The sequence below is a fragment of the Mus pahari genome, chromosome X (assembly GCF_900095145.1).
Source record: "Mus pahari chromosome X, PAHARI_EIJ_v1.1, whole genome shotgun sequence".
Taxonomy (NCBI): domain Eukaryota; kingdom Metazoa; phylum Chordata; class Mammalia; order Rodentia; family Muridae; genus Mus; species Mus pahari.
Window position 1 is genome coordinate 113433268 of NC_034613.1, and position 12680 is coordinate 113445947.

The 12680-nt window shown below is 40.2% G+C and overlaps 1 protein-coding gene across 1 annotated transcript in view; it reads left to right on the plus strand.

Moving 5' to 3' along the window:
• Positions 1-4419, plus strand: part of Cenpi (centromere protein I) — a 54066-nt gene extending 49647 nt beyond the window's left edge. Inside the window, exons 21-22 of the mRNA XM_021188448.2 lie at positions 3361-3402; positions 4038-4419. Of these exons, the coding sequence (XP_021044107.1) occupies positions 3361-3402; positions 4038-4160 (165 nt within the window). The 3' untranslated portion in view covers positions 4161-4419. The remainder of the gene's footprint in view (positions 1-3360; positions 3403-4037) is intronic.
• The last annotated feature ends 8261 nt before the right edge of the window (positions 4420-12680 follow it).

Sequence of the window (12680 nt, forward strand, 5' to 3'; positions counted from 1 at the left end):
AACTTTCGGAATAGCATTTGTAATGTAAATAAAGAAAATAATAATAATAAAAAAAACAGATCTTAAAAAAAAAGAGAGAGAGCAGGCTGAGCAAGCCAGGGGAAGCAAGCCAGTAAAGAACATCCCTCCATGGCTCCTGCATCAGCTCCTGCTTTCTGACCTGCTTGAGTTTCAGTACTGCATCCTTTGGTGATCAACAGCAGTATGGAAATGTAAGCCAAATAAACCCTTCCCCCCCCCAAAAAAAAGAAAAAGCATCATTGAGGTGAAGATGTGGCAGAGAGCACCTACCTAGCATGCACAGGGTCCTGGATTTGATTTCCAGTACTTCAAAAACAAAACGAAGACTGTATAGCAAACTCATTGTATTGTAACAGTTTAATATGCAGGATTGTCTAGTAGTGATATTAAAAACTATCATGTCCACGAATACAGTAATGTTTAAAGCCTAGTAAAGACTTAGTCTCACAGAATCAACTGTAATACTGCTTACCTCGTTAAGATTTCTTTATTCCTTTTTAGTGCTCATTTTTTACTTTTTTTTTTAAACTTAGCTTTCAAACTGTTGGGCTTTATCATTGCATCTTCCTACCTCTTGAGAACCTTTCTCCTGTGCTTTTCCAACTTCCCTGCTCCTTTATGTCTCTCCCATCCTCCCCAGTAGCTCCAATCTGCTTGTTCTCCCATTGGGAACTCTCCCAAGAGTTCCATTACTCTTTTCCTTCCCTCTCTCCTTCCTTAACACTCCATTTCCTCATGCTCTCCTTTCTAGTTTTAAACTCCCCTACACATATACATGCATGTGCAGAAATTAAATTTGGGATTTTGGGCTTAGGGAGATGGCCCAGTCAGTAAAGTGATTGCAGGGCAACAGAATAACCTGAGTTTGATCCTAAGAACCCACATTAAAAAAAAAAAAAAGCCAGGCATGTACTTGTAAACCAGTGCTGGAGAGGCAGGTGGATCACTGGGGCGCCAGCCAGCCTTCTCTAGTTGACAGGCATCGGGTCACTAAAGAGATGCTGTCTCAAAAACAAGGTGCTTGAGGAGCCATACCAGGCTCCCTTCTGATCGTTACATAAGTGCACATGAACATATGCACACAAATATACAGAGAATCTAGGATCAACATGGGAGAGCAGACACAGTATTTGTCTTTCTGAGTCGGGATTATTCTGCATAAGATGCTGATTTAGATTTCCACCCGTCTTCCTGCACATGTCATGATTTCCGTTTTCTTTATGGCTAAATGAATTCAGTTGTGTGAATGTACCACATTTTCTTTATGCATTAGTCTATAGATGGATATAAAGGGTGTCTCTATTCTCTGACTTTTATGAATAGTGCAGAAACAGACATATATATGTTCAAGTATTTCATACTGATGGCCATAGAAGCTACAGCCATTTACTTTCCAACAAGCAGTTAATAAGGGAGCCTCTTTGGCATTTGTTGTTGTCTCTTTTTGTTTGTTTGTTTGTTTGATTGTGATTTTATTTTATGTGTATGGATGGTTTGCCTGCATGCATGCATGTATGTATGTATTTGTGTGTGTGTGTGTGTGTGTGTGTGTGTGTGTGTGTGTGTGTGCGCGCGCGCGCGCGCCACAGGTATGTTTGGTGCCCCAGGGGTTATAAAAGGTCTGATTCCCTGCAGCTAGAATTACAGAGGATTGGAAGCCACCAGATGGGTATGAACAAGAGCAGCAGCAAAGTGCTGTTAAGTGCTGAGCCATCTCTAGCCTGTGTTTTCCTAAAGGCCACTCTTGGGTGAAATGGAATATCAAGGCAATGTTAACCTTTATTTTCCTGATAGCTAAGGATGTCAAACACTTTGTAAAATATTTATTAGCCATTTGTATTTCTTCTTTTGGGAATCTCTTGTTTAGTTTGGTACATTATTGATTGAATACTTCATTTTGTGATGTTTAATTTTAGTCTTTTAGATACTAACTGGCTGGCTGCAATTTAGCTGGCAGAGATTTTGTCTGCTTCTGTGGATTATCTGCTGATCGTCTCCATTGCGGTGCAAATGCCTTTTAAGTTTATATAAGCACTCTTGTTAATTCTTGGCATTGTTTGCTGTGCTATCAGAATCCTTTCCAGAAAGTCTTTGCCTATGCTTATATTCTAAATGTTTTCTCTCTAGCAGCTGTAGAATTTCGGGTCTTATATTGAGGTCTTTGGTTCATTTTGGATTAATTTTTGAGGAAGGTAAAAGATAGGGATCTAATTTCGTTCTTTTGCATGTATAAATGCAATTTTCAAGGCAGCTGTGATAAACACCAAAAATGCAAGTAATCCTTTCCAGCATATTGAAATAAGACTAGAAACCAACAGTAAGAGAACCTATACAGATACCCAGAGACTAAAGAATACACTTGTGAATATATGGATTTTAGGAATTGACCTAGGAATTTTAAAATTCCTAGAACCAAATGAAATCATAGCACAACTTCCTGGAACCTCTGGGATACAGCTGAGCATTTCTAGAAGGAACGTGTATAGCTATAGGTACTTACTTTCAATAAACCATAGTAGGGTCTGGAGAGGTGAGTCAGTGCTTAAGAGCACTTACTGATTTTGCAGAGGACCCGGCTTCTGTTCCCAGCAGCAATGTGCTGGGTTACCCCCATCTGTAACTCTAGTTCCAGGGGAACCTTTGTGAGCACCAGACACATGCGGTGCACTTTTAGGCAAAACACTCATGTGTATTGTAAAAAATCCTCAGCAGCAGTTTAAAGACAGTGATCTCAAACTAATGTACAAGATTCTAGAAGCATAGTAAATGGCAAGAAATAATAAAGATTAGGACAAAAGTAAATATAAACTAAAAGAGCAATAAAAAAAATCAATGCAACAAAATGTTGATTCTCTGAATTGATAAACAAAATTGACAAAGGCCCAGCCAAACTAATTAAAAATCAATAAACTTAGAGGTGAGCCTTGCTTTATTACAGTGGACTCCAGAGAATCCAGGGAGCATGGAGGTAACTGAGCAATACGGAAAAGTGAAAATGGGGTAGTTTTGTCTTTAAGGTGAAATTCAAACCCCACATTTCATGGGAAAAGGTCTTCTTTAACACCCGTCAGTACAAAATAAACACAGAACATCATAGATGAGCTAAATTTAGGAGCTCAGCTATCCACTCTGCCTTTATTGTTCATCATTGTGCTTTTAGGGGAAAGGAAATGCAGGGGGTCATAGTGAGTGTTTATTCAGGAGTCCCAGGCAGATGGTAGGGCTAGAACTTAGAGAGATGAATCAGAGTGGGAAGAACCATGATTAGTATCTGATGCCTTTTGCTGACCTACTGTGTCATCTCTATGAGTCCTCATTTCCCTTTTTTTTTTTTTAAAGGAGAGCCCAGAAGAAATGACAGAACCCCTGAACTCTATTCAGGTAAATAAAGCTACTTCCCTCACAGAAGGACTTTATGTAGCTTAGAGAGTGGTATACTTTTTCTTTTTTTCTTGGTCTTACTCCTACTACCTTCAAAAAGTGAAAATGAAATGTTTGCCTTCATAATGCAGTCAAATAACTTTTATCCAGACGTATCGGCATAGACCTTTGTTGTGTCTAGGATATAACTCTTCCTAGTTTGACCCTTGCTATTCCGATCATTCATTGTCTCATGTAATAGTACAGTTGTATATATCTAAAATGAACCTGATATAACTACACTGTGTACAGTGTTTTCATTATCCTAGAAAATCCTCCTGTGCACACAGCACAGACACAGAGTGACATAATATCTTTTGTGTCCTTTTATTTTAGATACTGAATTTCTAGTGTATGAGAATAGTGGTGCTTTTCCATTTCCTAATACTTTGCTGTGATGAATGTTTACCAATATAATTAAAGCAATATTTAGCGCTTTGATTAATTTAGTGATTTAGTTCTAATCATGAACCTAGCTCTTCTAAGCTGTTTTCAATATGCATCTAGTATGTTGTAAACTTTTCTGGGGAAAGAAAAGGAAGTAGGGGACAAGTATCCATGTTCAATAAGTAATTGTCCCTTTTTTGTACCTGCAGGGGAAGAAATGGAACTATTATTTGGACTATTTATATTCAGAGGGTTTTCAGGGCTTAAAACTTTTCATAAGAAGCAGTATCCATCGTTCTTCTGTATCCAAAACAGAGAAAAACACAGAATGAAAATTGGCATAAACAAACGCCGTGCTGGGCTCCATTTTTCACTGCTAGAGAGGTTAAGTCGCTCAGCATGAGTTTCCGTATCCATTTCCCAAGCCCACTGCCATCCTTAAAGAGCACTAAGACTGGCCTTCCGTCCATGGCTCAGGAGAGCCTTGGTGTTAACTAACTTAATTTTAGTATTCAGATTTTAAGGTTACCAATGAAAAATAACCTCTTCATCATCCAATTTTGCCTTCACTGAGATAGACATGAAGAGACACATTTGCTTTCTAGTAGGAAATTTGCTTTGCATTTTCGTCTGCTATGTTAGTGGAAAAGAACAAGTAATATAAATTAAGTTACTCCTCAGACATACTTATGCAGAATCCTCTGCAGTCTCTGAAATCCTGGGGATATTTTGCTTTTCTAAGATACTAATAATAGAATGCAACACATGTGACTCTTAATAGCCCCAGGAAGCTGATGACTACCTGGGCCTGCATTGGCAGTAATTGTATGAGAGAAGGGAGGGGAAAAGATAAATTCCGTTATGTTGGTTTGATATCTTGAAAGTACTATATTTTAATGTTTATGTGTATGTATGTTTTTATGTATATATTCAGATTTTAAATTGCTGGGCCTAAATAAACATCTTTAGCTTTACCTTCAGGGGTATTTCTGAATATTTTTTTAAAAAATCTATACCAGGGAAAATCCATTTTCATTAAATATTTGTTGTAAAATGTTGTTTCATCACTACCGAATAACTTCTATTTAATATATCTACATTGGTAATAACACCTGATTTTTCATTGGAGACTGTGAAAGCCAGGAGGGACTGAACAGATGTTCTATAAGCTTCCAGAGACTACAGATGCCAGCATAGACTACTATACCCAGCAAAACTATGATCCCAATCTCCAGCGAGAGAAAACCATTTCACAAGAAAGCACATTTAATCAATTCCTGTACACCCATCTATCAAAGAGCAAAACGTTTTCTTCCCTGGTTTCTAGTGCTATTGCCTTCCATGAGAAGGTGTCATACATAGTTGAGGTGAGTCTTCCTAGCCCAGGTGAACTGACTAGCTCAAAAGCATGCCTAGGTGTGTCTAGCTCCTGGGCTTTTAGTTAATTCCAGTGGTCAAGATGACAATTAGGAATAGCCACCACATACATCAAGTTCAGTTCCCAGCACCCACACAGAGGATCCTGATCATCTGCAACTCCACTTACAGGAGATGCAATGTCCTCTTCTGTCCTCCTTGGTCACTGAGTATACATGAGGTACACATACATACATGCAGGCAAACATTCACCCATATATATATATATATATATATATATATATATATATATATATATATATTAAAGAGGACAGAAAAGGAAAGAAGAAAATATTTTAAATTGTAACAGAGCCCTAAGCTTGATGCAGATCTACATCCAAGAAGCCTGAGAAATGTTAGCAAATCAAGTTTAGTAATATACTGTACAAGAAAGAATTAATTATATTCCATGACAAACTGATTCACTCCAGGGATGCCAGGTTAATTTAAAATTGCATAATCAGTTAATATGTCAAGTCAAAATGTTCTTTTCAAAAGTAAAGACAATCTAATAAGTGCAGAGACATTCCATATTCATCTAAAAGACTGACTATAGTTAAAACAATATTCACCATGCTTTTCTACACTTTTAATCTTTTTTTAAACCCCAGCTGGGTCTTACAGAAACCAACAAATTGGTTTTAAAATTCAAATAGGAGATCAAATAAAGGGAACAAGAAGGGTTGAGGGAAGGGGGGCAAGAGGTCACTTGTAAAGTGAGTGTAGGAAGAAGTCCAAGCAGATTGGGGGATGTAAGAGGGACAAGGGAAGAAGATGGAGAAAAGTAAAGGTTTATTTGAAAAATGTCTGCATGCTGAGTTTTATAGCCTGAATGGTACTTCCTTTATGGAGTCAGTTGGGTTAAGATCTGGGCGTCTATAAAAATCACAGCGTGGTGATGAGGGATAGAGATGGCTTAGCAGTTAAGAGCACTTGCTCTTGCAAAGCACCTGGGTTTTGGTTCCCAGCACCTATATCAAGTGTCTCACAGCTGCCTGTAAGTGCAGCTCCTGAGTATCTTGACACCCTCTTCTGACCTCTGCAGGCATTTGAAGGTACATGTGCATACATACATACATACAAACACACAAAAAAGGAATAGATACAGATTAATGAAGTAGAACTGACAATTCTGAAATAAATACATACCTTTAGGATAATGTGACTTGAGGCATGGTTGCCAAGAATTCTCAGTGGGGTTAAGTCATAATCTTTTCAATAAATGCTGCTGGAATAACTGCATATCCCAATTCAAAAGATTCTGGCTTGATTTCTATAGCATGCCATATGCAAAAATTTGCACAGAATAAATCTGAATGTAAGGTCTTTGTGTGTGTGTGGGGGGAGGGAAATACAGATGTTATTTTTTTTTTTAATGTAAGACCTTAAACTATTAGATTCCTAGACAAAACAGGAGTAAATCTTTACGATCTTACATTAGGTGGTGATTTTTTTAGCTTCAGAACCAAGTACACAGAATATATGAAAAACTAATGTCAAAATTAAGAATTTCCTAGAAGACACCCAGAACCCCCAACCCGTCTGCCATGCCATGAATGAGCATCACTGTGATGAGCAACTGTGGTGGAGAGATGAGAGAAGCTGAATGGTTTGTGCAATATGAAGAGACAACTGGAGAGGCAAGGGTAGTGAGGGTCAGCCTGATGTGCTACCCGAGGCCATGGTAAAGTTCCAGCCAGTAATAACACTGGGGGTCCTGTCTGGGTCCATGGCCCTGCAGCAGATGGGATCTGTGGCAGATGTTACCACCAAAGGCTATGTGGATGTCCCTGGTCTAGGCTACCAACTGGGGCCATGTTAATGTCTGAGGGTTGGGCAGAGTTGGCCATTCCACTCACCGGAGTAAAGTGGGAAAGCTGGACATGGTGGCATAGGAGAGCTGGTGGGCTGACTAGCTCAGCTACCACATGGGCGCAGATCCAGGGCTTTGAGTTGGCCACACCAACATCTAAGAACTGCTGGGGCTTGTGAAGGGCCAGTCTTGCAGAACCAAAGCTACAGGATCTCCATGACACAGGGCATCAACAGGATATCCAGGAGGTGTCCTAGTGAGGATCCAGTATTGATAGAGTAGCAGAAGCCAGAGGCCTCGAGCCAAACCAGTGATTCACTGCAATGAACCCTGCAAGTCAAACTGCAAAAGGGTTTACATACTGTGTAACAGTACAGCTTCCATGATGAGATTTGTTTTTTATTTTTGTGGGAAAGGTTACAAGGGTGGAGGGCAGATATGGAGAGACAGGGAGATGGGGATTGGGGGTACATAATGTGAAATTCACAAAAAAATAAAGTTTCTTTTGATAAAACATTAACAAAATTGAGAATTTCTATGCTTCAGGATAGGTATAGTGGTATATGCCTTTAGTCCCAGCACTCAGGAGACAGAGGCAAGAGGATCTCGGAGTTTGAGGCCAGCCTGATCTAGAGAGAGAGTTCCAGAACAGCCAGGGCAACATGGAGAAATCCTGTCTTGAAAAAACCAACAAGAAGAATTTTCATCCTTCTTATAACACCATTGTGATAGTGAAATTGAGCTAGGCCTGAACTTAATAGCAGGACCATGTCTACAAACAACACACACACACAAAACTGCTGTGAATTGAACACAAAATGGAAAATGCTTGGAAATCTCTTGATATTTTAGAATATATCGAAGAACTATCACAACTCAGGGATTTAAAAACACGCAAAGCAGGATGAAAATCTGGAATGCCATTTTCAAGAAGGATGTGAGTCAATAGAGTTTGAAAAGGTTGGCTTTCACTCAGAGTTTTAAGGTTTCAGTCTTTAGTCCCAGGCTCCTTTGATGCTGTGCACGTGGTGAGGCGGAACCTGGAGGTGAGAACATTAAAGTGAGGGCTTCTCACCTTGTAGTCTATGGGAAACAGGAGGAGAAGGGACACAGGCTGTAACTTTCAGTGGTGTGATTATAGTCACCTACTCCCTCCAATTGCTCACCCCCACCCCCTGCTCTGCTGCCTAAAGTTTCCATTATCTCAAGGTAAGAGTACTCAACTGAACACCAAATATTCAGTGCATGCACTGGAGGGGGTCAGGCATTTCATGCTCAATTCAGAGCACTGCCTGACCCTTAACCTAAGCTACAGGCCAAGGATCTTTAAGCCCCATCATCACAATTTATTTCTAACCATGAAGAAATTAGTCCGAATTTGTGAGAAGCAAGTAATTAGAATTGTGCTCAAGTTCTCCACTTGAGATCTTTCCTAAGGTATTTTGTCACAGTAATGACAAAGCTGCCCTAGGCAGTAGCTGGGCCCAAGACAGAACATTGATCCTGTAAGGAACTTTATTCCAGAAAAGCCTTATTCAGTAATAGTGATGATATCATATTTTTGTTTTAGAGATGATCTCCTGTATCCCAGGCTGGTCTCGAACTATGTAACTGAGGATGGCACTAATCTGATCCTCCTGCCCCCATCTACAAAGCACTAGGATTAGATGTTGCACCAAACACAGTTTCTGTGCTTCTGTGGATGGAAAACCTAGCCTTGCATCCTGGCAAGCTGTTTACCAAGTGAGCGCTCCATCTCCAGCCCCTTGCCTAGAAATGGAGACATTTCCCTTGCCATCCATAAACATTAAGTTGGTTTGAGTTTTAGGCAGAACAAGTTTTCCAACCCCTCTGGCTGCCTTTTCTTCCTTTCCCCCTCTTCCAATTTTCTGGGGAAACTGTTAGTGGAATCCTTTTTTGTCCCCGAACTTCTCCTTAGACTGACATCGAGCAGAACTCCCCTTGTCCTTTAGCATTTGAATGATCTGTGGCTGATTTTCATAGTTGGACTGTTTTACTGTTCTTCCAGCGCTTCTGCCAAGTCTTCCACAAAGACTCTGGGGGTTTATGGGCTTGACCTTGAGGAGTTCTTAGCACAGTGAAGGGAATTAATTTGGTCTCTGAGGGGTTTTAGAGCCCTCTCTCCTCATACCTCCTTAGTTTCTACATAGTAGATAAAAATGTAAGCGTTAATGGGCAGGAGGTGCCATTTCTTCGTGGTCTTCATTTGTGTTTATTTAGTGACAAATGATGTCAAGCATTCCCTCATGTCTTTCTGAATATTTGTGATCCAAAATAGGGGAAAGAATATGAGAGTGGGAGTCTGCCTAGGTTAGGGTGCTTGATGAAAAGAAATACCCCCAGGATATAAATTTTACCCAGGGGTAAAGAAAGTCTGGACCTTTTGCATTTAAGCTTATGATTCCTGAGATTCGCAACCAAAGCACCTGGGTAGGTAAAGTGGAGGAATTCTGTTTTATAAGAATGTGGTGACAAATTGAGGGACTTTCAGTACTCCTTGAATTTAATTTCAAATATTTTATTTTCATTGAATATAAATTCCAATCTAAAGTGTTCTCATGTATTACTGTACACCATTATTTGACAGGATAATGTTTACAGGGTTAAAATGGATTGATGTTTGCTGAATCACTTCCATTCTTTGAAATTCTTAAGTTAATAAAGACTAGACATTTATATTTCATTGATTTTTCAATTGCTTTTAAAATTGCTTTCATGTTCTAATATAAAAATAATAGCTTTATTGACAGTGGGATCTTATATGAATTTCACTTGCCTTTTGGTTGAAAAAAAGATTTTTCATAAGTATATTCTGATTATGGTTTCTCTCCCTCAATTCCTTCACATCCTCACATATATGCTCATTCAAATCCACATCCTTTTTAGTTATCTAAAATATCAATAAAATTAGATAAAATATAAACAAACCAAAATAGAACTAACCAACCAACAAATTCAAAGAAAAAGAACCAAAGAAAAGGCTGAAGAAACACATACAGATACAGAGACACAGACTTTTCCCATACACAGAAATCCCATAAAAACACAAAATTGGAAACCGTAGTATATACATAAAGGACCTGTAAGGGAAAAATAAAAAGCCTTCACAAAGCATAATGAAACAAAAATCCTCCAAAAATGCCACTCACAAAGTGAATTTGGTTTGCTTTCATTAGTCATCTATTATGGGTACGGAGCCTGGCCTTAAGAATGGAATGGTTCTCCTGGGCATCTACCCAGAAGATGCTCCAACATGTAATAAGGATACATTATGTTCATAGCAGCCTTATTTATAATAGCCAGAAGCTGGAAAGAACCCAGATGTCCCTCAATAGAGGAATGGGTACAGAAAATGTGGTACATTTACACAATGGAGTACTACTCAGCTGTTAAAAACAATGAATTTATGAAATTCTTAGGCAAATGGATGGATCTGGAGGATATTATCCTGAGTGAGGTAACCAAGTCACAAAAGAACACACATGATATGCACTCACTGATAAGTGGATATTAGCCCAAAAGTTTGGAATATCCAAGATTCAATTCACAGACAATATGAAGTCTAAGAAGAAAGAAGAACAAAGTGTGTATACTTCAGTGCTTCTTAGAAGGGGTAACAAAATATTCACAGGAGGAAATATGGAGACCAAGTGTGGGGCAGAGACTGAAGGAAAGGCCATCCAGAGACAGCCCCACCTGGGGATCCATCCCATATACAGTCAACAAGCCTAGATGCTGTTGTGGATGCTGCGAAGTGCTTGCTGATAGAAGCCTGATATGGCTGTCTCCTGTGAGGCTCTGCCAGTGCCTGACAAATACAGAGGCATACACTCGCAGCCATCCATTGACCGAGTGTGGGGGGTCCCAGATGGAGGAATTGGAAAAGGGACTGAAGGAGCTGGAGAGCAACAGTGTCAACCAACCAGACCCCCTGGAGCTTCCGGGGACTGGACCACCAACCAAAGAATACACATGGAGGGACCCATGGTGCTGGCTGCATATGTGACAAAGGATGGCCTTATTGGACGTCAGTGGAAGGAGAGGCCCTTGGGCCTGAGGGTGCTCAATGCCCCAGTGTAGAAGAATGCCAGGTCAGGAGGATAGGAGTGTGTGTGTGTGTTGGGGGAGGAGTGGTTTCAGAAGGGAAGACCTGGATAGGGGAAAACATTTGAAATGTAAATAAAGAAAAAATCCAATTAAAAAAAAAAGAATGGAGTGGTTTGTCTCCCCAGTTACACTTCATTGGAGAGATCTACTTATGCATGTTCGAATCTGGGTTTGCCCTGTGCGTGCTGCCTCAGTCTCTGAGTTCACATGTATTGATCCTGCTGATTCCGAGGGTCTCGTTTCATGTGTGTCTTCCATTCCCTCCGGCTCTTACAATCTTTCCACCTCTTCTGCAGGGTTTTCTGAGGCATGAGGGGAGGGATTTGATGGAAACGTTCCATTTAGGGATGAGTGTTCCAATGTCTCCATTTGTAATGTCTGCCCATGGGTCTCTTATTTTCGTTCCCATCAGCTGCAGGAGGAAGCTTCTCTGATGGTGGCTGAGCAGGAGACTTGGCTATGAGTATTGCAGATTGTTATTAGCAGTCACTGCTATGTTATTTTAGTAGACCAGTGGTTTTTGGTTTTACCCTGGGTTCCTGACCTTTCTCGACTCAGGTTCTTGGCCACCTGAGCAGTGTTGGGGATGGAGTGGGCCTTAACTATAGTCAGATATTGTTTGAGAGGTTTTTAAGTCCAATTGAATGGTTGCTGGTTATCACTAAGGTCTGCACTATGGTTCTTGTACCATGCTGTTAGTTGATGAGGTTCATGGGCATCACAGCTGGGTAGGACTGTTGATTTGCTGCCCTCCTTTGGAAGCCTACATAGTGCCTTCTGGTTCCTTGAGAGCTAGTTGATTTTGAGTTAGTTTCAAGGACAGTTTTTATGTATTCTTTTTGTCCCATGTGTTTGATCACACGTTCTTGTTTATTGCCTCGCCATTTTTTTTTTTTTTTTTTAGTCGAAAAGTGGACTTCGTTCCAAGTTTTGTTTTTGAGACAAGATCTTAGTTTGTAGCCCAGGCTGGTTTGCAACTGGTTCTGTGGCCCAGGCTGCCTTGGAACTCTTGATCCTCCTGAGGCTGTGATGTAGGCAGACCCAGCATTTTGGTCTGTCTTGATTTTTTTTTTGTGCTAGGAGTAGAACCCAGGGCCTTGCACAAGCTCGTCAAGGACTTTATTGCTCAGCTGCAGCAGTGGATAGACATTTGCATAATGGGTTTCAGCAGTTCTAGAAATAATATCCTTACCCACTGTGGATGTTCTTTCTGCTTCTTTAGACTGTAGTTACTCGTTTAGTTACTTTCCTCAACTAATCTTTGACATTTGTAGTTAGTTTTTTTTTTTTTTTTTTTTTTTTGGTCGTGTGGCCACTGGATGCTTACTTTGAGTGTCAGCTCAGGATTGGACAGTGTTTCTTAAATAAATCTACTGTGGGTGGAGAAGTATTAAGGTGCACTTTGGGCCCCTTAGCCCTGCCACTGACGGTGCTCCCTTACTTCTTGTGGAGCCTCTCAAGATTAGACAGGTAAGAGTGAGAGTGAGGGGCTTTC